Source organism: Pelodiscus sinensis, chromosome 4 (assembly GCF_052426305.1).
Source record: "Pelodiscus sinensis isolate ZL-2025 chromosome 4, ASM5242630v1, whole genome shotgun sequence".
Lineage (NCBI taxonomy): Eukaryota > Metazoa > Chordata > Testudines > Trionychidae > Pelodiscus > Pelodiscus sinensis.
Window position 1 is genome coordinate 132,364,319 of NC_143055.1, and position 21,100 is coordinate 132,385,418.

The 21,100-nt window shown below is 48.1% G+C and overlaps 1 protein-coding gene across 5 annotated transcripts in view; it reads left to right on the plus strand.

Moving 5' to 3' along the window:
• Positions 1-3,069: 3,069 nt before the first annotated feature.
• Positions 3,070-21,100, plus strand: part of UBA6 (ubiquitin like modifier activating enzyme 6) — a 51,354-nt gene continuing 33,323 nt past the window's right edge. The window contains exons 1-8 of one of the 5 annotated variants that reach the window (XM_075929267.2): positions 3,070-3,216; positions 4,692-4,889; positions 5,881-5,991; positions 12,157-12,218; positions 16,645-16,739; positions 18,144-18,172; positions 19,818-19,912; positions 20,500-20,611. In XM_075929267.2, coding sequence (XP_075785382.2) covers positions 12,178-12,218; positions 16,645-16,739; positions 18,144-18,172; positions 19,818-19,912; positions 20,500-20,611 — 372 coding nt within the window. In that variant the 5' untranslated portion in view covers positions 3,070-3,216; positions 4,692-4,889; positions 5,881-5,991; positions 12,157-12,177. Of the gene's footprint in view, positions 3,217-4,217; positions 4,247-4,670; positions 4,890-5,880; positions 5,992-12,156; positions 12,219-16,644; positions 16,740-18,143; positions 18,173-19,817; positions 19,913-20,499; positions 20,612-21,100 lie in introns of all 5 variants that reach the window. The other 4 variants (XM_075929266.2, XM_075929264.2, XM_075929265.2 and 1 more) reach the window with 4 other exon arrangements.

Genomic DNA, 21,100 nt, shown 5'->3' on the forward strand with positions numbered 1-21,100 from the left:
TGCTACATTTCGAAGGTGGAAGTGTGTGGGGAGCATGGGGCCAGCGGAGGACTCAAGCATTCCCATTTTGGCCCCGTGCGCCCAGCTTTTGAAATGTACAAGCACCCCCACTCTTGTCCATTTCAAAAGTAGAGAGCACAGGGTCAGCGGGAGACTGCTTGAGTCCTGTACTTGCCCCCTGCTCCTGTGGCGCGTCTGTTTTTGAATGTCGCAACGTGCCCCTGCCATATTTCAAAGGCAGAAGTGCCACCGGTTCCCCCCTGCGTCCCTGCTCCCCACCACAGCGACGGTGCAGATAGAGGCAGTAAGTGGGGGGAAAGCGACTAGTTGAGTCACTAGTCGACCATCCATTAATATCGGATAGTTGACTAGTCGTTTCCATCCCTACCCGACCGGTGTCTGTCTAACCTGCTCTTAAATATCTCCAGGGATGGAGATTCTACAACCTCCCTGGGCAATTTATTCCAGTGTTTAACAACCCTGGCAGAGCTTTTCCTGATGTCCAACCTAAACCTCTCTTGCTGCAATTTAAGCCCATTGCTTCTTGTCCTATCAATAGAGGCCAAGGAGAACAATTTTTCCCCCTCCTCCTAGTAACACTGTTTCAGAGACTTGAAAGCTGCTATCATGTCTCCTCTCAGTCTTCCCTTTTCCAAACTTAAAAGAGTCCAATTCTTCCAGTCTTCCCTCATAACTCATATTTTCATCATTTTTGTTGCTAAATAGTCCTAATGCAGGTGAAGACAAACCGCACATACATTGTGTATTTACCATGCAATCCCAGTTTAGCCATGTAAGAGACTTCTTTTGAACACCCCTATAAATCAACACAATTCTATTGGTCTCAGGTTGTACAGCATAGGTGAGGTTTACACTACAGACCTATTTCAGTATAACTATGCCGCCCAGGGGTGTGAAAATCAATCGAATCGCCGTGTAGACAGCACTCTAACTCCCTGTGCAGACCATGCAATGATGGTGGGAGAGCTTTGCCAGTCAACGTGGCTATTGCTTCTTGGAGATGTCTTTTACATGCAGACCTACTCCTACAGTGAACACTCTCTTTTGTACTGCTTGTTTTCTTCTGTCTCTGTTTATTCCATGGATGTGAGAACAGACACAGAGGTTGATACAGCTACAAACAGCGAAAGATCAAAAAGAAATTGTGCCATGTATTTCAGCAATTTTAACCGAATCTGATATTCTTGAAAATAAGGATTTGTTTCACCTTGCGTGTATACATACTGGTCCAGTATTTCAGGTACATAATTTAATACAAAATCTTGATTAATGCAACAAGAAGGTTGCACAGTTAAAAAACTAAAAAAACAACTTAAATTCAAGGGAGATGGGAGCGGGCTCTGGTGGACACATGGAGAAGAAAGATGGTGGAAAGAATACAGTTGTCTCTGGATAGAGTTGCTGGGGTAGGCAGATACCAGCCCGTAGGCCAGATCTGTTCTGCCAGGGTTAGTCGCCGCAGGCCCCTACACTTCCATATTTACCTGAGCCGCTGCAAGTACGGGGGAATTGCTGTTCCTGGCCATTGGAAGCTGTGATCCCTTGTACCTGCAGAGGCGCAAGTAAATATAGTGGCAGGAGCCCACCAGGGACTATGGTGAACTGCCACCATTTTATTGCCTGCACCTGATGTAGGGGCAGATGGTGCGTGTGTGTGTGTGTGAAGAGACAAAAGACAGGACTATGCAGCACTTTAAAGACTAACAAGATGGTTGTTAATCTTTAAAGTGCTGCATAGTCCTGTCTTTTGTTTCAGCTAGACCAGACTAACACGGCTGCATCTTTATCACTCTTCTGTCTGAAGAGAGATTGTTAAGAGACTGGGGTCAATTGCGTAAGGTCAGAATAAGAGTGAATTTGTGGAGGATGTAGGGGGCTGGGCAGCCTGAGCATGGAGAGCGGTCTCTATGGGGACATTTTAGTGGAGAGATGTAGCATATTTGAACATAAGGAAGTTTTTCTTCATTCAATGCACAACCAGTGGAACTCCTTGCCAGAAGATGTGATAAAGACTAGGGCTATGTCTACACTGGCGGCTTCTTGCGCAAGGGTTCTTGTGCAAGAAGTCTTGCGCAAGAAAACATCCACACTGCCACGTGCGAGCTGTGCATTTGTGCAAGAACGCCCATGGCAGTGTGGATGCTCTTTTGCACAAGAATGCTCCGATGGCCATTTCAGCCATAGGGCTTTCTTGCGCAAGAAATCCCGGCCGAGCGTCCACACTGCCTTCTTGTGCAAGAGCTCCTGCGCCAGAGGGCTTATGCCTGTTAAAAAAGAGCGTCGCTCTTGCGCAAGAAGCCTGCTCTTCCCGCTGGCTGTGTCTACACTGGCATGAATTTCCGGAACTGCTTAAAACGCAATACTATTCCGTTTTCAGTTTTTCCGGAAAAGGAGCGTCTACATTGGCAGGCTGCTTTTCCAGAAAAGAGCCGCGATGGCCATTTTCGCGATGGGGGCTTTTTTCCGGAAAAGACCCCTGGGCTGTCTACACTGGCCCTGCTCCGGAATAAGGCCGTCTGCCCGAGCGGGAGCAGACTGGCGTTCCCGGAATAGTGGCTGATTTCCTAGTCGGGAGTCGGTGCTTTTCCGGGAGTTCAAGGGCCAGTGTGGACAGCTCATTCCGGAAAGGCGGCTGGGTGGGAATGGGGGCCCTGGCCGCGGGGCGGGGCCCTCCCGCTGGGGGTGCGGTGCTGCTCCCTGCGGGCGGGGCTGTGTGCGGAGGGGCGGGGCCTGTGAGGGGCGGGCGGGGCGCGGCGCGCGCGGGGCTGTGTGCGGAGGGGCGGGGCCTGTGAGGGGCGGGGCGCTGCGTGGCGCGCGCGGGGCTGTGTGCGGAGGGGCGGGGCCTGTGAGGGGCGGGGCGCTGCGCGGCGCGCGCGGGGCTGTGTGCGGAGGGGCGGGGCCTGTGAGGGGCGGGGCGCTGCGCGGCGCGCGCGGGGCTGTGTGCGGAGGGGCGGGGCCTGTGAGGGGCGGGGCGCTGCGTGGCGCGCGCGGGGCTGTGTGCGGAGGGGCGGGGCCTGTGAGGGGCGGGGCGCTGCGCGGCGCGCGCGGGGCTGTGTGCGGAGGGGCGGGGCCTGTGAGGGGCGGGGCGCTGCGTGGCGCAGGCGGGGACGCGCTGGCTCCGCCCCGGCCCGGCTGCCGCTTCGCCCTCCCGCTGCCGGCGCCCAGGCCTGGCCCCGCCGCCGAGCCCGCCGCGCGGTGAGAGCCTGCCGGGCGGGGGGTGGGGCTGTAGGGAGGGGGTGCGGGGGGGGCTGGGTTGTGTGTCCAGGGGGGTCAGTGGGGTGGGTTGGGGGGGTGTCCAGGGGGCTGGGGGTGTGTGTGCGGGGGGGTGGGCTGGGGGTGTGCGTGCGGGGGGGTCGGGGGGGCTGGGGGTGTGCGTGCGGGGGGGTCAGTGGGGTGGGCTGGGGGTGTGCGTGCGGGGGGGGGGGGGCTGGGGGGTGTGTGTGCAGGGGGGGTCGGGGCTGGGTTGTGTGTGCAGGGGGGGTCAGTGGGGTGGGCTGGGGGTGTGCGTGCGGGGGGGTCGGGGGGGCTGGGGGTGTGTGTGTGGGGGGGTCAGTGGGGTGGGCTGGGGGTGTGCGTGCGGGGGGGTCGGGGGGGCTGGGGGTGTGTGTGCAGGGGGGTCAGTGGGGTGGGCTGGGGGTGTGTGTGGGGGGGTCGGGGGGGCTGGGGGTGTGTGTGCAGGGGGGTCAGTGGGGTGGGCTGGGGGTGTGTGTGCAGGGGGGGTCGGGGCTGGGTTGTGTGTGCAGGGGGGGTCAGTGGGGTGGGCTGGGGGTGTGCGTGCGGGGGGGTCGGGGGGGCTGGGGGTGTGTGTGCAGGGGGGGGTCAGTGGGGTGGGCTGGGGGTGTGCGTGCGGGGGGGTCGGGGGGGCTGGGGGTGTGTGTGCAGGGGGGGTCAGTGGGGTGGGCTGGGGGTGTGTGTGCAGGGGGGGTCGGGGCTGGGTTGTGTGTGCAGGGGGGTCAGTGGGGTGGGCTGGGGGTGTGCGTGCAGGGGGGTCGGGGGGGCTGGGGGTGTGCGTGCGGGGGGGTCGGGGGGGCTGGGGGTGTGTGTGCAGGGGGGGTCGGGGCTGGGTTGTGTGTGCAGGGGGGTCAGTGGGGTGGGCTGGGGGTGTGTGTGCAGGGGGGTGGGGTGGGTTGGGGTGTGCAGGGGAGGCCCATGGGGTGGGTTGAGGAGTTTGCTCTGAGAGCTGTTTCCATTCCCAGACCTGACATGCTGGACACCATCCCACCAGGTGGGTGGGGGTGTGGGATGGAGATCCTGGAGAGTGTACGAAGGGGTGTGTTGGGGAAGGGACTTGTGGTTAGATTGTGAGAGAGGCTTGGGGAGTGTGAATGTTGGGGTTGGCGTGTGGGGTGATTTCTGGTGGATTGAGAGGATCGTGTAGGGGTGAGCTAAGGAAGAAGGATGAATGGGTGCTGGTGGATGGAAGGATATGTGTGAATGGAGATATAGGGAGGGATGTGATTGTATAAAACACTGTTTAGTTCTCATATTGGACATGTGGGGCCATTTATTTTCCATATAAAATCTCACAGCAACTGTGGTACTCTTTGTTTCCCAGTATTCTCTCCCTCTATAACCCAACGCCAGTACCCTTAAATCCCACACCATCGTTGGTAGCAGAAATCTTACCAAGTGTTTTACTGTCCTTACAGATGTGTTCATTTCCTTTACAGTCATCAGTCATCTCTGAGGTGTTTCATATTCAAACAAACCACTATTCCCTTCGTTCTCCCTCGCCTTCGATTTCTTGCTGCAGTGAAGCCCTTTTGAACTCTTACCAGCATCCAGAAGTGGCTGAAACAGATACAGTTGACTTCCCAGTATATCTGAACTAACCAAATATCAGAATATTTGTGTGCTGTCCCGTTTGAGTAAGTGCCACAGCTTCATACCACTAATCTCACATACCATTTTTCCTACCGTTTCCTCCTATTAGGAGTTCAGTCTAATTTGTAGTACATATGTTTGCATCGCAAGGGACAGCATAATTGTCTCTGTCTTGACGTTAAAGTGGATTCTTGCGGGAATTTTTAAAACCGTGGTGGTGTGTGAGATTGTGAGCTTAATTTCAGGTATGTAGGACAGCAAAAATTCTGTAACTGGAGCTGACTGACACCCATTACGTTAGTAGACAGAGCCTGAATTGCCATCCATCCTGAAAGTGAGCTAGAATGGGTTAAGGCAAATGAGCTGAGTCTGGACTGTAGTTTTTGTGCAAAGGTACCATTGTTGGTGCATAGCACTGAGGCTAGCAAAGGTGGGAGAACTGGGATAGACGAGCTGCGGGTGTTTTTATAAGGCTGGCTGTACCTCTAGTAGGTCTAGTCTAGATCAGTGGTTTACAAACTTCTTTTCAGATGACCCAGTTGAAGAAAGTTGATGCCTGTGACCCAGCGGATTTGGGGATGAGGGGTTTAGCGTGGGGCAGGCACTCAGGATTGGGGCCGAGTGTTGGGGTGAGGGCCATGAGGTGGGGCTGGAGCAGGGATGGGGAGGCTGGGGCTGGAATTGAGGGACTTGGGGTGCAATTTGGGCTGCAGGAGATTGGGAGTTTGAGGTGGAAATGTATCCAAGGCAGAGCATTCGTGAGAATTGCTGAGTGCAGATATTGCTCTGTATAAATAATAGTAAGTGCTCTATGTTTGTGTCACTGACAACTTTCAGGATTGCAAAAGCCAGCAACGCTTCTCTCAAAAAAGCATCGGTACTGCTTAATTATTAGCCACGAGGAAGGATAGGGTTTTGTCCCCAGATGGATAGGGAAGAGATCAGGGCCCAGTTTCTGCTCTGCTTCAGTTTCTGTGTGTCCCTGAGCAAGTCACTTAATCGATCTTGTGTGTCAATTTCCCATCCATAAAACAGGGTCATAAAATACTATCCCACAAGAGAATTGAGGGGAAATTCCATTAATCGTTGTTGAGGTTCGTCAGCACTATTGCCACGAGTGCCCTGACTGTATTTACATGGAACAGGGTAAGCACAGGTATTGGGTAGTGGCAAGTCATCTCCTGTTTTTGATCTGACGGGATTAGAGGGTATTTCAGTTTCCATGTTCACTCAGTCCTTCGTTTCTCTGATAAGGCTGCTGACAAGGGAATTTACTGCCACTAATTACAATGGTGGATTATTTCTAGTGCTGGGAATCAGCAATTTAACTTTTCACCTAGCCCACTGAATAGTTATTTAGTAAATGTTACTTCATGTCACTACTAATCTGGGTTTGGACTGGTAAATAACTGTTAAAAAGAAAAAACCTTTATATTATCGATTTATTACCAGTGCCCGTTTCTCTTCCTCCGCATATGTCCTGAGAGTAAGAAGAGTCCCATCCCTTCTGAAAGGGGTTTAGCAGACAAACTCATTCCTTCCAATGTGGCTAGGGTATGGCATTCACAACAAAAAGCTCACATTGTCACTGCGAACATTTAGCTTTATATTAAAAAACAAACAGCTTCACTAGCCAAACAACACAGCAAAATATGCACATCTTTGGGCTGCTTGCAGAAAGTAATTTTAGTCTGATTGTTCAGTAAGCTTATTTGTGCACGCAAATGAGGACAGGGTTTAGTTACAGGAAAATATTTCTGGGTTTGCTTGAAAGCCAGTTTAAGAAGAACAGTAAGGGTGTGTCTACACAGCACCCTAAACTCGAAATAAGATAAGCAATTTGTGCTACACAAATTGTGTATCTTATTTTGAATCTATTTCAAAATAGCTTATCCCTCATGCAGTGAGGTTTAGCAAGATGGCAAAATAGCACACTCGTTATTGTGAAAAATATTTTGAAATAACGGACGCTTGTGTAGACACAAGGTAGATATTTTGGGTTACCTCCGGTATCCCGAAATAGCCGTGCAGTGTAGACGTATCCTAAGAGTTGTATCTGCTGCTGAATATCAAGAGCTTACTAGCAGAATTATTTTTTTTTGCATGGCTCTACAAAAAGACACTGGGGGGAAACCTGGAAATTACATATACACAGAAGAAACAATGTCCAAGCAGGTTGTGTATGGTATACAATAATTCCTCATTTAACACATGCACGCTTAACACGTTTTTGCGATAGCACGATTTTTTTTTAGGGAACGTTTTTTCAGTTACACTACCGTCTCCGGAATAACACGATTTTCCCAGCCGGCCCGTTGCTGGTGGCTGCGCAGGGCTTCCCCTGCCTCCCAGCAAAGCGGCGGAGGGTTTGCCGCTTGCCACGCTGTTCCCCGCAGGCTCCCCCTTGCCGGATGCTTTGCCTCCTCTCCTCTGCCCTTGCTTGCAGGCCGCTGGCTGGGTTTCCCCAGCCGGCCTGTCGCCGGCGTCTGTGTGGGGCTTTCCCCGCCTCCTTGCAAAGCGGCGGAGAGTTTGCCACTCACCGTGCCATTCCCTGGCGACCCCCTCCCTCGCCGGACGCAGTGCGGGTCCCAGTGGACCCGTCACAGGGGCATACTCCCAACCCAATCCCCCTCCCCTCTCCTCCCCTTCCTTTCCCCAGAGCCCCTGCTGTAACCCAGTTCCCTTTCTCCCCCAACCTTGTCCCAGTCCCAACAGACACCACCGCTTGAAACGCGACCCCCACCTTTTCCATTATTTTCAATGGGAAAATGGACCCCGCATAAGACGTTTTCACTTAACACGATCATTTTCTGAAACCGATCTATAGTGTTAAATGAGAAATTACATACATTTGACAGAATATGATTTTTGTCTTTTGATAATTTCCATGGCCAATGTTTATTTTTAAGCATTTTTTTCTATTATTAATTTAAACTTTCACACTTGTTCAAAGTGATGGGGGTTTTACTGATTTAAATTTTCATCGGTGTAGAAAATCATGGAAGGGAGGGTCAGACTATAAATACTTGAGTAATTGATGTTGAGATTAAAAAAATTAAAGCTTTGTCACTGGTAAACAGTCAGAATCGCGTGTCAAATATACGAAGTACATATCCTTAAATCAAACTCTAGTAAATTACCAAGCAAGCAGGCAAAATAAGAAAATGCTATCTATACATTTTGATTATTATAGATGGAAATGGGTTTTTTTGGTTGTTGTTATAGATGGAAATGGCTGACCGATTTGTGTGTATGCATGCTTAAATAGATGTTCACCAACTCTTATAGGTAAAAATCTAATCTTTCCAAGCCTAGATATATGCGGAGAAGGTTCTCCCTGTCTAATTCAACCATACTTCCTTATTATTCATGCAAAACGGGGAATGTATAGATAATAGTATGTTCCCAGCTGAATGGTGTCAGGGAGGTGAGTCTGTCACCAGCAGCAGCATACCACTACAGTGTAAGCAGCTTGGCCTTCTATAAAGGAGGAGAATGTGGAAATATATGACATCTTGTCCTTAAAGGCGGATATCTCTTTGCTCATGTGTAAAGTTACATGATATGGTCCTTGTATACATAAACTGTGGAAGCACAGTAATACTTTAATTGATAGTGTTGTAGCTCATTTTCCACTATAAATGTGTTTTCCATTTGAATCTACCCTTGCAATTTCTTAATTTTCTGTAAAAATTCATTCTGCCTAAAACGTGAAGTGAGTTATAGTTGGCTGTGGGAGATTTTTTTTTTTAGGAAATTGACCAGGCTATTATTTTCTGGGATACTAGATTTTATTTTGCTTATGTCAGGGGAGAAAAGTCTTTTAGTTTGAAAAGGAATAATTTTTTTGAAAGACAAATCTCAGAAAAGGCTTGGCTAGAGAAACTCCTTATTTGCTTTATTTTTGGATAACTAATTTACCGAATCAGAAGTGAGGGAAACATCTTAAATGTAACTGACTACTAAACGGAAAGACTAGATAAAATTGCATTGTTATGTTAGAAAAATACATGAATCAAGAAATGTCTGGATATTGCTCTCAAATGTGGGGAAAATAAAAGTTCTGTTTATCTTTAAAGCATAGTGTGATGCTCATGTACAGGCAGTCCCCGACTTACGCGGATCCGTACGCGGATCCGACTTATGTCGGATCCGCACTTACGAATGGGGCTTTCTCGCCCCGGAGGTCGAGGTAGCGGATTGCTACCTGCGAGCTCCGGGGCGAGAAAGCCCGGTTCGTAAGCTGCTCTGGTGCCCCTGGTCTGCTGGAGACCGTCTCCAGCAGACCAGAGGCACCGGGCGGGTTCCCGCGCTTCTGAGGCTTTGCCAGAGCAAAGCCTCAGAAGCGCGGGGAACCGCCGCTGCTGCCGCTTGAGTCCTGGTGCCTGTGGTCTGCTGGGGACGGTCCCCAGCAGACCACAGGCACCGGGACTCAAGCCGCAGCTGCGGGGTGGTCCCGCGCCTCTGAGACTTTGCCAGAGCAAAGCCTCAGAGGCGCGGCACCCCGCTGCCGCTGCAGCTCTGCTCCCCGTGTCCCTGGTCTGCTGGGGGGGGGGGGGCGCGGCTAGTGTGCCCCCCCAGCAGACCAGGCTTTTGTTTTGGACCCTGGAGCAGAGCAGCTGGGGCGCTGTGGATTGGTCCTGCAGCGCCCGCTCTGGGCACTACTGGACCAACCCGGCAGCACCCCAGCTGCTCTGCCCCAGGTCCTGATTCAGCCACTGCTAGTCAGTTTCAGCAGTGGCTGAATCAGGACGCCTGGGGCAGAGCAGCTGGGGTGCTGCTGGGTTGGTGCAGTAGCACCCAGGAGCGGTGCTACTGGAGCAACCCAGCAGCACCCCAGCTGCTCTGCCCCAGGCGTCCCCAAGTCAGCTGCTGCTGAAACTGACCAGCGCTGACTACAGGAAGCCCGAGGCAGAGTTGCTCTGCCCCAGGCTTCCTGGAATCAGCGCTGATCAGTTTCAGCAGCAGCTGACTTGGGGAAGCTTGGGGTTCTTAAGTTGAATCTGTATGTAAGTCAGAACTGGTGGTCAGTTTCAGCAGCGGCTGAATCTGGACGCCAGTTCCGACTTACATACAGATTCAACTTAAGAACAAACCTACAGTCCCTATCTTGTACGTAACCCGGGGACTGCCTGTATTCTCAGCTGTTTTCTTGTGTGTTTGGAGTAGTTGGTTTTTCGAACAATCTTTTTCTTTTTTAACAAGAGATCTAAGACAGAGTACTGGTTTTGTTTGATTTACTTTCGTTAGGTGTCATTTGTTTGAGTCGAACAAATACATTTAATTTTAGAACCTACCAACCTTGACAGACGTTTCTTTAAAATGAAGCTTTTTCTGCAGCATTTGAATTCTCATTGTGATAACTGTTAAAACCTCTTGGCCTCTCCCTTAAATCTGTTGATAGAAAAGGCTTGTATTCTTTCTGTTGGACTGCTTGTGATAGTAACATCGTGCACTCTTAATTGCAGTGCACTTTAATCACTTCCAGAGTTTAGGACATTTGAATTGAATGTGTCATCTGATGATGACGATAGAAATTGCCACACCAATCAGCGGCCCAGCTAATTAAGTATTCTGTCTCTGATAGGCACCCCTGCCAGCTCTATGATGATTCCCTGCCCAGAGAGGAAGTTTCTTTTTAACTGTGTCACTTAGTAGTGCTCTGAATCCAATGTATTGGTCTATCTAATATAATTACATGCTTTTATTCATTAAAATGTCTGATTCTTTTTTAATTCTACCAAGCTTTTAGCCTTTATTTTGTAGTCAAATGTGGTGTTTTTAAAAAAAGCTCTGTCAATAAACTTGAGTTTATAGAAAGGCATTCAATTTTCTGTAATTTCTATTCCTTTCATTACACATTCCAATATTTTGGGGTTTTCCCCCCTACTTCTGTGCATTGGCTTTCATTAAGTGATGCCAGTATCTATTTCCCAGCATCTTAAGTGAGGGGGGTTCAGATGATTCCTTCCAGTTACAGGCAGTCCCCGGGTTACGTACAAGATAGGGACTGTAGGTTTGTTCTTAAGTTGAATCTGTATGTAAGTTGGAACTGGCGTCCAGATTCAGCCGCTGCTGAAACTGACTGCCAGTTCCGACTTACATACAGAATCAACTTAAGAACCCCAAGCGTCCCCAAGTCAGCTGCTGCTGAAACTGATCAGCGGCTGATTCCAGGAAGCCTGGGGCAGAGCAACTCTGCCTCGGGCTTCCTGTAGTCAGCGCTGGTCAGTTTCAGCAGCAGCTGACTTGGGGATGCCTGGGGCAGAGCAGCTGGGGTGCTGCTGGGTTGCTCCAGTAGCGCCGATCCGGCGCTACTGGACCAACCCAGCAGCACCCCAGCTGCTCTGCCCCAGGCGTCCTGATTCAGCCGCTGCTGAAACTGACCAGCAGCGGCTGAATCAGGACGCCTGGGGCAGAGCAGCTGGGATGCTGCCGGGTTGGTCCAGTAGCGCCCAGAGCGGCGCTGTGGGACCAACCGGCAGCGCCCCAGCTGCTCTGCCACAGGCGACGGAGAAAAGCCTAGTCTGCTGGGGGGGGGGGGCGTACTAGCTGCGCACCCCCCCCCCCCCAGCAGACCAGGAAGACGTGGGGGAAGCCGGCAGGGGGGGCAGCCCAGGCGCGCCCCTTTGCTCCGCGACTTCCTGGTCTGCAGACCAGGGAGACGTGGAGCAGCTTTTCTTGCCGGGCAGTACACGGGTGGCGGGACCACGTGGTCCCGCAGTCCGTGTTCGTAACTGCGGATCCGACATAAGTCGGATCCGCGTAAGTCGGGGACTGCCTGTATTCTTTTTAATCCTTCAAATCCACAGAACCTTATTAATAACAAAAAAAGTAAATCTATTAATATCGAGTGACATTTTATGTGCACAAAGCCAGGAAATTCAAAGTTATGGGTCTCACATCTGGCATAACTTAGTGCAACGTGTCCAAGTTAACATGCAATTCTACATTATGAAGATGTCAGTTTCAGCTCCACAGTTTAGAGCTGAGTTTTGCACTTAAAGCAGGGGTTCTGTCCCTTTATTATAAGAGGGCAGACTTAAAACAGCACTGAGATCCTTAACTTTTGGTGTCTTGGTTCCTGTGTGTTTCAACTTTTAGACGTGTAATGCTGCATCAGTTGTTAGATTAAAAAAAAAAAAAAGCTGGAAGGAACCATTCTCTTGTTTGGCCTTCAAATCAGTTGTTTTTTGTATTTCATCTATACCTAATTGGTTTCTGATGTCACTAAGAAAATAATAGTAAATATTTATAAACTTGCTTTCTTTGTGAATATGCTCTGTTAATTTTGTCATTTCTTTTTCCCAGCACAAACAAGTTATATGCATCATGGCAACTGATTCGATGGAGATTGACGATGGTTTATACAGGTAAGAATGCCATACCTGATGTGCAGGGCTCGCCGAGCTGCGGCGAACTCTGCTCGCCAGCCGCGCTGTCTGGCATTCTGCGCATGCGCAGATCGCCCAAACCCGGCTCTCCCGGGATGTAATCTACTCGCCACGGGTGAGTAGATTACATAGATTGTCGAGCCCTGTTGAAATGCCACTGTACAGGCAGTCCCCGACTTACGCGGATCCGCACTTAAGAACGGGGCTTTCTCGCCCCGGAAGTCGGGGCGAGAAAGCCCCGTTTGTAAGCTGCTCTGGTGCCCCTGGTCTGCTGGAGACCGTCTCCAGCAGACCAGGGGCACCGGGCGGGTTCCCGCGCTTCTGAGGCTTTGCTCTGGCAAAGCCTCAGAGGCGCGGGACCCCCCCGCGGCTGCGGCTTCAGTCCGGGAGCCTGTGGTCTGCTGGGGACGGTCCCCAGCAGACCACAGGCACCCAGATTGAAGCCGCAGCCGCGGCGGGGTCCCTCCCTCTGAGGCTTTGCCAGAGCAAAGCCTCAGAGGCTCTGCTCCCCGTGTCCCTGGTCTGCTGGGGGGGGGGAGGGGCAAAGCTAGTGTGCTCCCGCCCCCTCCCCCCCAGCAGACCAGGCTTTTGTTTTGGACTCTGGGGCAGAGCAGCTGGGGCGCTGCCGATTGGTCCTGCAGCGCCCGCTCTGGGCACTACTGGACCAACCCGGCAGTACCCCAGCTGCTCTGCCCCAGGTCCTGATTCAGCCGCTGCTGGTCAGTTTCAGCAGCGGCTGAATCAGGACCCTGGGGCAGAGCAGATGGGGTGCTGCTAGGTTGGTCCAGTAGCACCCAGGAGCGGCGCTACTGGAGCAACCCAGCAGCACCCCAGCTGCTCTGCCCCAGGCGTCCCCAAGTCAGCTTCTGCTGAAACTGACCAGAGCGGATTACAGGAAGCCCCAGGCAGAGTTGCTCTGCCCCGGGCTTCCTGGAATCAGCCGCTGATCAGTTTCAGCAGCAGCTGACTTGGGGACGCCTGGGGTTCTTAAGTTGATTCTGTATGTAAGTCAGAACTGGCCGTCAGTTTCAGCAGTGTCTGAATCTGGACGCCAGTTCCGACTTACATACAGATTCAACTTAAGAACAAACCTACAGTCCCTATCTTGTACGTAACCCGGGGACTGCCTGTAATGTATATCCTTGATAGTACTGCACATAGATGCATGTTACTGTAGTATTAATAACAGTATTTGAAAAATATATTTGCTACCTATTCGCCAGAATTAAAATGTATTGCTGTGTCCCTTGCTTTTTAAAGTACAATACGCACAAATAACACAGTGACTCCACTTATTTAATACTGTTGTTCAAAACCTGTACCGGTTGAACCTCTGGTCCGGGTGTCTCTGGTCTGGAAACATTCATGGTTCGGAAGGACCACGGATGTTGTGGGTCTAGAGAGTCCCAGCAGCAGAAGTTGCCGACTGCTTGGAGCAGAGCCAGCTGGTGGGACCAGCAAGGCATCAGAGCCCATGGGGCACCAGAGCCCGAATCCAGTGGGGGGGGTGAGGGGGAAGGGTGGAGCTTGTGGGGCAACCCTGAGGTTGGCAGGGCCACCAGGAGCTCTGGAAGGGCTTCTGTGCTGTCAGTGGAGCAGCTGGGAGCACCGGTGGTGCGGCAGGACTGCCACGAGGTTGGTGAGGCCCCCAGGAGCTCTGGCAAAGCTGCTGCAGTTTGCAGGGCCGGGAGGCTGGGAAGAGAAGCCGTGGTGGCTGGGGAGAGAAGCCCAGCGGATAGCCTGCTCCTCCAACCCCCAAAGACCTCCCTTGATCCGGAAAACTCCCTTGTCCGGGACCAGTCAGGTCCCAGGGGAGCTGGATCAAGAAGGTCCAACCCGTAATTTAATGTTAGGCTAGCTGAATGGCAGGCTATTTTACTGAAACTTACTTACCGTATAATATATTTGTCCAGCTGGAATTCATATGCAAACTTGACACCATCAGACTGGGTCTGAATAGGGACTGGGAATGGCTCACTTGCTTCAAAAAAAAAAAAAAGAAAGGGAAAAAACTCCGTAGAACTTTAAAGACTAACATGATGGTTTAATAGTTGATGAGCTTTCGTGGGCCAGAGCCAGAAGTGGGTCTGGCCTAGGAAAGCTCATTACCTATTAAACCATCTTGTTAGTCTTTAAAGTGCTACATAGTCTGATCTTGCTAAAACAAAAGGAAAAGCTAACACGGCTACCTCTCTACTCACTACAAAAAGTAACAATTCCCCTTTTTCCGTGTTCTCACCCTCGTATCAACTGTACGGAGTGGGCCACATCCACCCTGATTGAATTGGCCTTGTTAGCACTGAACCCCTGCATAGGAATGTAACACGCCCGTCTCTCTCTGTGTGTGTATTTATTTCTGTCAAACTGAAGCTTCCTTTTTGCCCACCAATGCTTATGCCCAAATCAAATTGTTAGTCTTTAAGGTGCCACAGTACTCCTCTTTGTTTTTACTCCCCTTATGTGTTGCCTATTTTCTCTTCCTTCCTGAAATCAAATCACATTCATTGTTTCTCTCCTAAAATACATGATAGTTTATATTTTCTTCGGTTATTTTCTATTATTTCTTGTTCTCCTGTTTCCCTCCTCCTCTCATTTTTCTTCTTGCCTTTCCCACATTGTACTCTGGGTCCTCCAAAACATAATTTCTGTCTCTTTTTCTTTCCCCTCTAAATCTGCCTGTGTTACATTTCTCTTTTCTAGCTTACCCACTCAGTCTCTGTGCTGAACCCTGCTCGGGGGCTGCTGACTAGTTCTGCATCTGCTAAACTTGAAACTCCCTGCCTATGCCCACGCAAGCTGCTTCAGCTCATGGAGTTGTTTCCATCTTCCAGCAGAAATATGCTCCCTTGTAACAGGATGGGCATTAAATACACCCGAAATCCTTCGAGAACCTATGATCCTCTCATCAAAAACTATCTGAGACTTCTTAGGAGGAGGATGGGCTCCTTGAATTTTACTGTCCCCAGAAGCCTCAGCTAGGTCACTTTTTTTTTTCTTGAAGATGAGATTTCTGTAATTACCGAGAGAGAGACGGAACAAGATATGTAAAGGTGGTGCAGCTCCATCACATAGTGTAGAAATTAAAGTCTTTTGCTTCATGTTTGTAAATCATGACAAACGTATTTTAAGTAAACAGTTGGTCAATTTTAATACCTTGTTTTTATACCTTTTATGATTTTATTTTTCAATATTTGATGGAAGTTCTGAGTCAGATTTTGTCCACAGGTGGCAGAATTGGACCCTAAGATTTCTATTTGCAATTTGTAACTTGTAAGTGACTTGTACAGTGTAACAATCCCATGACCTGACTGTACTGGAACATGATAGCCCAAAAGATGGTGAAGTAGGGAGAGAAATTCCTTTGTTGGGAAGATATAGGTTCTCCGTTAATAATGCCCCGTGTGCCAGACTTGATACTTTAAACATACTGAATTCTGTTACCTTGTAGCAGCATGGTATTTTTGCACATTGCGTTCACTTATACATTTGCCTTTCTTGGGATCCATCTCTTCTTTCCTCCTGCCCCAGGACTCTTCCCTCACTTCACCCCAACACAACAAATCTTTGCGTAGACTAGTTTCTGTAGTACTGATATTTTTAGAAACAACAAACAAATCTAACTTCTATCTCTAGTCATAATCTACAAAATAATTCTCTACACTTGATACAGTAGATGAAATTCAAAATGGTTTAAATGATTGGCTATACTGATATGAAACTAGATGGCTGGAAACCTTAGAGAGTTGAAGATTTTAAAAATGCCTCACTTGGAGCTGCTCGTCACATAAGTTGCTTTGAACTCTGATTTGATGAACAAAATTCCCAGTTCTTGTGCCTGCAAGACATGTAGTTCTAAGTTTACTCTGATGTATTCTGAAGAGAGAATTACATCACAATGAATACAGAACCCACAGTGCCAATTTTTAGGGTAGAACAGCAGGGTTTTCTTTGTAGCTCTCAGATTTTTATATCAATTATGCTGAGTTTTCAACTAAAAGATGTTTTCTAGCTTGTACCCAACAAATTTTTCTTGGCCTCAGAAACTCAGGAGAGCTTTTTTATAATTCCTGCTGCATTACTAATAATTTGTCTTGTGGAGTTTTTGTGCCTTTAAACTTTTGTGCTATCCCCCTTGTTTGTAGACTGTTCTTTGTTATACCTGTGTACATCTTCAAGTGGCTAATGAGGTGGTATAGGTTTTATTGATGGCATATTTGGGTCTGCAGAGCTGTTATCATTGGTGGCAGTGTGAGAGATGGAAAGAAAAGTGCTTGGCTATCAGAATCCAGGCTGACTTTGCAAGTGAAAATACCTGCAACATCTTGAAATAAAGTGTCCTTATTGTCAAGGGAATTCTATTTCGAGGGTGTTGTTTTGTTGCTTATTTTTTGTTTCTTGCTTGTAGTCGGCAGAGGTATGTTCTTGGAGACACAGCAATGCAGAAGATGGCCCAGTCCCATGTGTTCCTGAGTGGTATGGGTGGGCTTGGCGTGGAGATTGGTAAGTTCAGGCCGCAGTTATTTTAAAAAAAGAATATGTCTGTGGTGGGTAAAAATACATTTTGTGTCCAATGTATGCACCTAGAGAAGAACCACAATATGGAATACAGATGTTTTTTGTAGATGATGTAAAGCATTCTGAAATGCATTTGTACTGCTATTTACGCTGTTCAATTGATGCAGAAATTACTGGATGAAATTCTTTGGCGCGTCTTATGCTGGTGGTTTTCAAACCTCAGGTCGCAACCCAGTACTGGGCTGTGAAATGTAAGGCGCTGCATCTCCTTGCTCAGCACCTAAGGATCCTGGTTGCTGGCTAAAGCTGAGTGGCAACCCACACTTCGAAAGGCACTTCTAGTCGCTACCTGTTCTGACACTACGCTGCGCCTCAGAAGCAGCCAGCAGCAGGTGCGATTCCTAGGTGGGGTGGGCCCTGCTCTGAGCACCAGCTCCGCATTCCCATTGGCTGGGAACCGGCCAAAGAGAGCTGAGGGGACAGAGCCTGAGGGCAAGGGCCACACAGGGTTGCTTGCACACCTCCACCTAGGAGCCGAACCTGCTCCCGGGCGCTTCCAGGGTGCAGCCAGTCTGCAGTGCCAGGACAGGAGGGAAGCTTGCCTCTGCGCCACCGCTGACTGGGAGCTGCCAGAGGTAACCCTGTGCCTCTAGCCCAGCCTGGAGCCCGCCCAAACCCAGAGCCCCCTCCTACAACCCAAATCCCTCATCCTCAGTTCTGTTGGGTCATGGACATCAACAATTTTATTCAACTGGGACACCAGAAAAAAAGTTTGAAAACCACTGTTTTATGCAGAAAGCAGAATAGATTAAAATGACTTGAATTTATGGATTTATTCAAGTAAATAATCTGAAACTACAACCCCTAGTCTCATGTGATGTGTGGTGCATAATGGTGAGAATTTGGCCCTAACCAGCCATCTGAGAATTCCTCTTGTATGGAGGATCTTTTAACTGGTACCTCTGTTTTGGATGGGAAGGGGCTTGTCGGTGGCATATTCTTGTGACCTGTCAGCTGTCATAAGGCGAATGCTCTCTTGTATTGACTTTATTGGGAGCGTTATGTGACTCCAGAATTGGGGGCATAGTTTTTTGAAATGGTAATAGTCTTTCTGGGACTAGAGTTCCTGCAGTAATGCTTGCTGGATGGAGGATTACCAGAAAACAAATGCAGTTCACAAGTGAGGAGGGATAAAAAGCTCCTTTAGTCTTCTCCAAGATGTCCACTAAGGAACTGAATTGACTTTTTTGAGTTATTTAGAAGTGACTACTGCGAGCTGTGAAATGTGTATGTAAATAGAAGGAATCCGTACAGGCAGGTAACTTTTCAGTCACGTTGAGCTTTATATTAATTATTGTAAATGTTCGTTTTTGTTTGTTTGTCTTTCAGCTAAGAACATAGTTCTGGCTGGAATAAAGGTATGTAAATGAGTTTTCTTGTAAAAGGAATGGATATAAATTTTCTTTTAGTTAAGTAAAGTTTTTGTTTTTGCAGATACTGGAAATATTCTTGTTCAGGGATCATGTTGTTGAGGAATCTACACTTTTATCGAGAAGTGCTGATCAGACAGGCTAAACTTCTTTCAGAAATACATTCTGATTTTCTCCTAAGTCAGCTTCTCGTAAAAGGCTCCTTTAAAAAAGAACTCTGAAATACACCATTTAATAAAGATTTGGTCACCTGTTGGTTCGATATCTTGTCTTGGCCACACCAAGATCCTTTTGTACAGTTACTGGTGTGTGGAGTTTTAAATCGTTTTTTCTTTTCTGGTCTAAACAGTGTCATTATGCTTCAGGCTCTGAATTGTTAATGGTTTCTAATGTGGATTAAAGCTCCTTATTCTTCATTCATGCTGTCAGGTTTCATAACAGTGAAGCAGATATATTTTAAAGCTTTTTCTCCAGAAGGTTCCCTTGCATTTGCTGTACCAGTAACTGTAGCTGCACTTGTAATTACAGGCAGTCCCTGGGTTACGTACAAGATAGGGACTGTAGGTTTGTTCTTAAGTTGAATTTGTATGTAAGTCGGAACTGGTACATATTGTAGGGGAAACTGTAGCCAAACATTTTGCCAGAGCTCAGTTTTATTCTCCCAGTTTTATTCTCCCAGTTTTATTCACTTCCCTCAGTCCTTTATTCTCAAGCTGAGGTGTCTGCTGAGAAAAGCCGCTCCGCGTCTCCCTGGTCTGCTGGGGGGGGGGGGGAGGGAGGAGCGCTAGCTTCGCGTCTGCCTGGTCTGCTGGGGGGAAGCAGCTAGTGCGGGGTTGCCTCACCCCGTTTGTAAGTAGGGATCCGATGTAAGTCGGATCCATGTAACCCGGGGACTGCCTGTACAGTGCAACAAAAGTGATTTTTATGCAGCCAGATTAATATATCCTCAGGCATTCTAGGTCTTGCAGCAATAACAATGTCATGGGAATGGGGGAGGGTATCTTTAATTTTTTGTGAAAAAATAAAGTTTCATACTTTAAGCTGGCATTATTATTGTCCTGTTACACACTGAGCAAAATGTAGACACAGTTTCTGAATGAATTATTTAGTGAGTAGCACTGGGAAAAGGCGTGGGGTCTATTGTTTTTTATTAAAGCAGTACATCTAGCACTTCCTTTTAGCTCACTTAAGCCAGGTCTACACTTCAGAGGAAGATTGAATTAAGATACGCAGCTCCATCTATGTTAATTATGTAGCTGGAGTCAACGTACCTTAATTTGAGTTTCTGTGTGGACTCCACTGTGGGAGATCAATGGGTGCAAACGCTTCCATCGACTTCAGTTACTCCTCGTGAGGAGCAATAGTACCATCGCTGACAGGGGTGCCCTCTGAGTTCAATTTAGCAAGTCTTTACTAGAACCGTGAAATCGAACTCAGGCAGACTGGCTGCGGCAGTGTTGACTTTCCGTGTAGTGAAGACAAGCCCCGAGTTGTATTGCAATGTTAAGTCCTTCAGAATCTCAGTTTTGAGCATGTGACCTAGACTGGCATATACCACAGCTAAGTGGATTTTTTTCAATTAGTGTTCCATAATGTGTTAGTTTTAATACTTCCCTCCTGAACTCCTTTGAAGGCTCTTACGCTTCATGATACCAAGCAGTGCAAGACATGGGATTTGGGAACCAACTTTTTCATCTGTGAAGATGATGTTACAAATCTAAGGAACAGGTCAGTATAATTATTTAGATGTGTCTGAGCAATCTACTGTCTGTCACATTGAATAACAATAATGTTACTGGCTATGACATACATTCTGTGTAGTATATTTAATGTTCATTGCCTCTTGTTCTGTTGGAATCATGGTCTTTCTCACAAAGCCTAGATGTAAAGGAAGAGCATTCTAAAGTGGGATTGAGTTTTGTTTGCCTTGTGCATCTGACTTCCTACAGCTAGGAGCCCATAAACTGTGATTGTTCTCTTGTAGATAATGAAAGAAGCAATCCATTTCTTTTCCATCTTTCCAATAACTGTCTTATTTTCAGTCTTCCACATTTCCAAAGCAAATACTAAAAAATGCAAGTGACTAAATCTCGCTGTCCAATTGATGGAGGCAGAGCTATCGGAGCACATATGGTAGTTTATTTTGAATGCGAGGAAGCATGAGAAGTCATTTTCAGCATGTTTTATTGTAAAAGAAAGCTATTAAGAAATAAGGGTTCTGGGAATTGAGTGGAGGGATGCCACTGAAGTTGTGGAATTAGCCAAGTGAACTGTATAGTTTGTAAATGGATGAAAACCAAAAGCCGTTGTTTCAGAGCTGAAGCTACATTTCCTCACGTCGCAGAGCTCAACCCGTACGTCCATGTTTTATCATCGACTGCACCACTTGATGAAACAACAGACATCTCCTTTCTAAAACACTATCAGGTACATGGCATTAAGCAGCTGTGCAGTGTTCTACCTGACCATGGGGGGGTGGTTTTTCCTTTGTGTGTGAAGTGAAACAAAAACCCCTACTTCTTTTTTCATCATTTTAAAACAAAGATGAATAGGTATCATACCTGGACAGCTAAAATATTTTAACAATAATTTTGCAAGATTGAAAGAACATGTTCCTGACCTTGAAATTACAGCTATCAGTAAATAGTTAAATGTCAGATTGGTCCACAAATAAATTTCAAGCACTGAGAAAGGTAAAGATGCTGGATAGTATCCTTAAATGATGAGAACACTTCCTGCTGTAGAGCTAATCTCACGGTCTTGTAAAACTTGTTTTATACTATATGCGCTTTATAACAAGCTGTGACATTATTGAGCTACATATGTTAACATGAAATAAACAGGAATGGCAAAGGCTACTTATATGCAGCGTGGTGAAACTAACGGTGTATTGGCAACAAAGCCCTAATTTTTTAA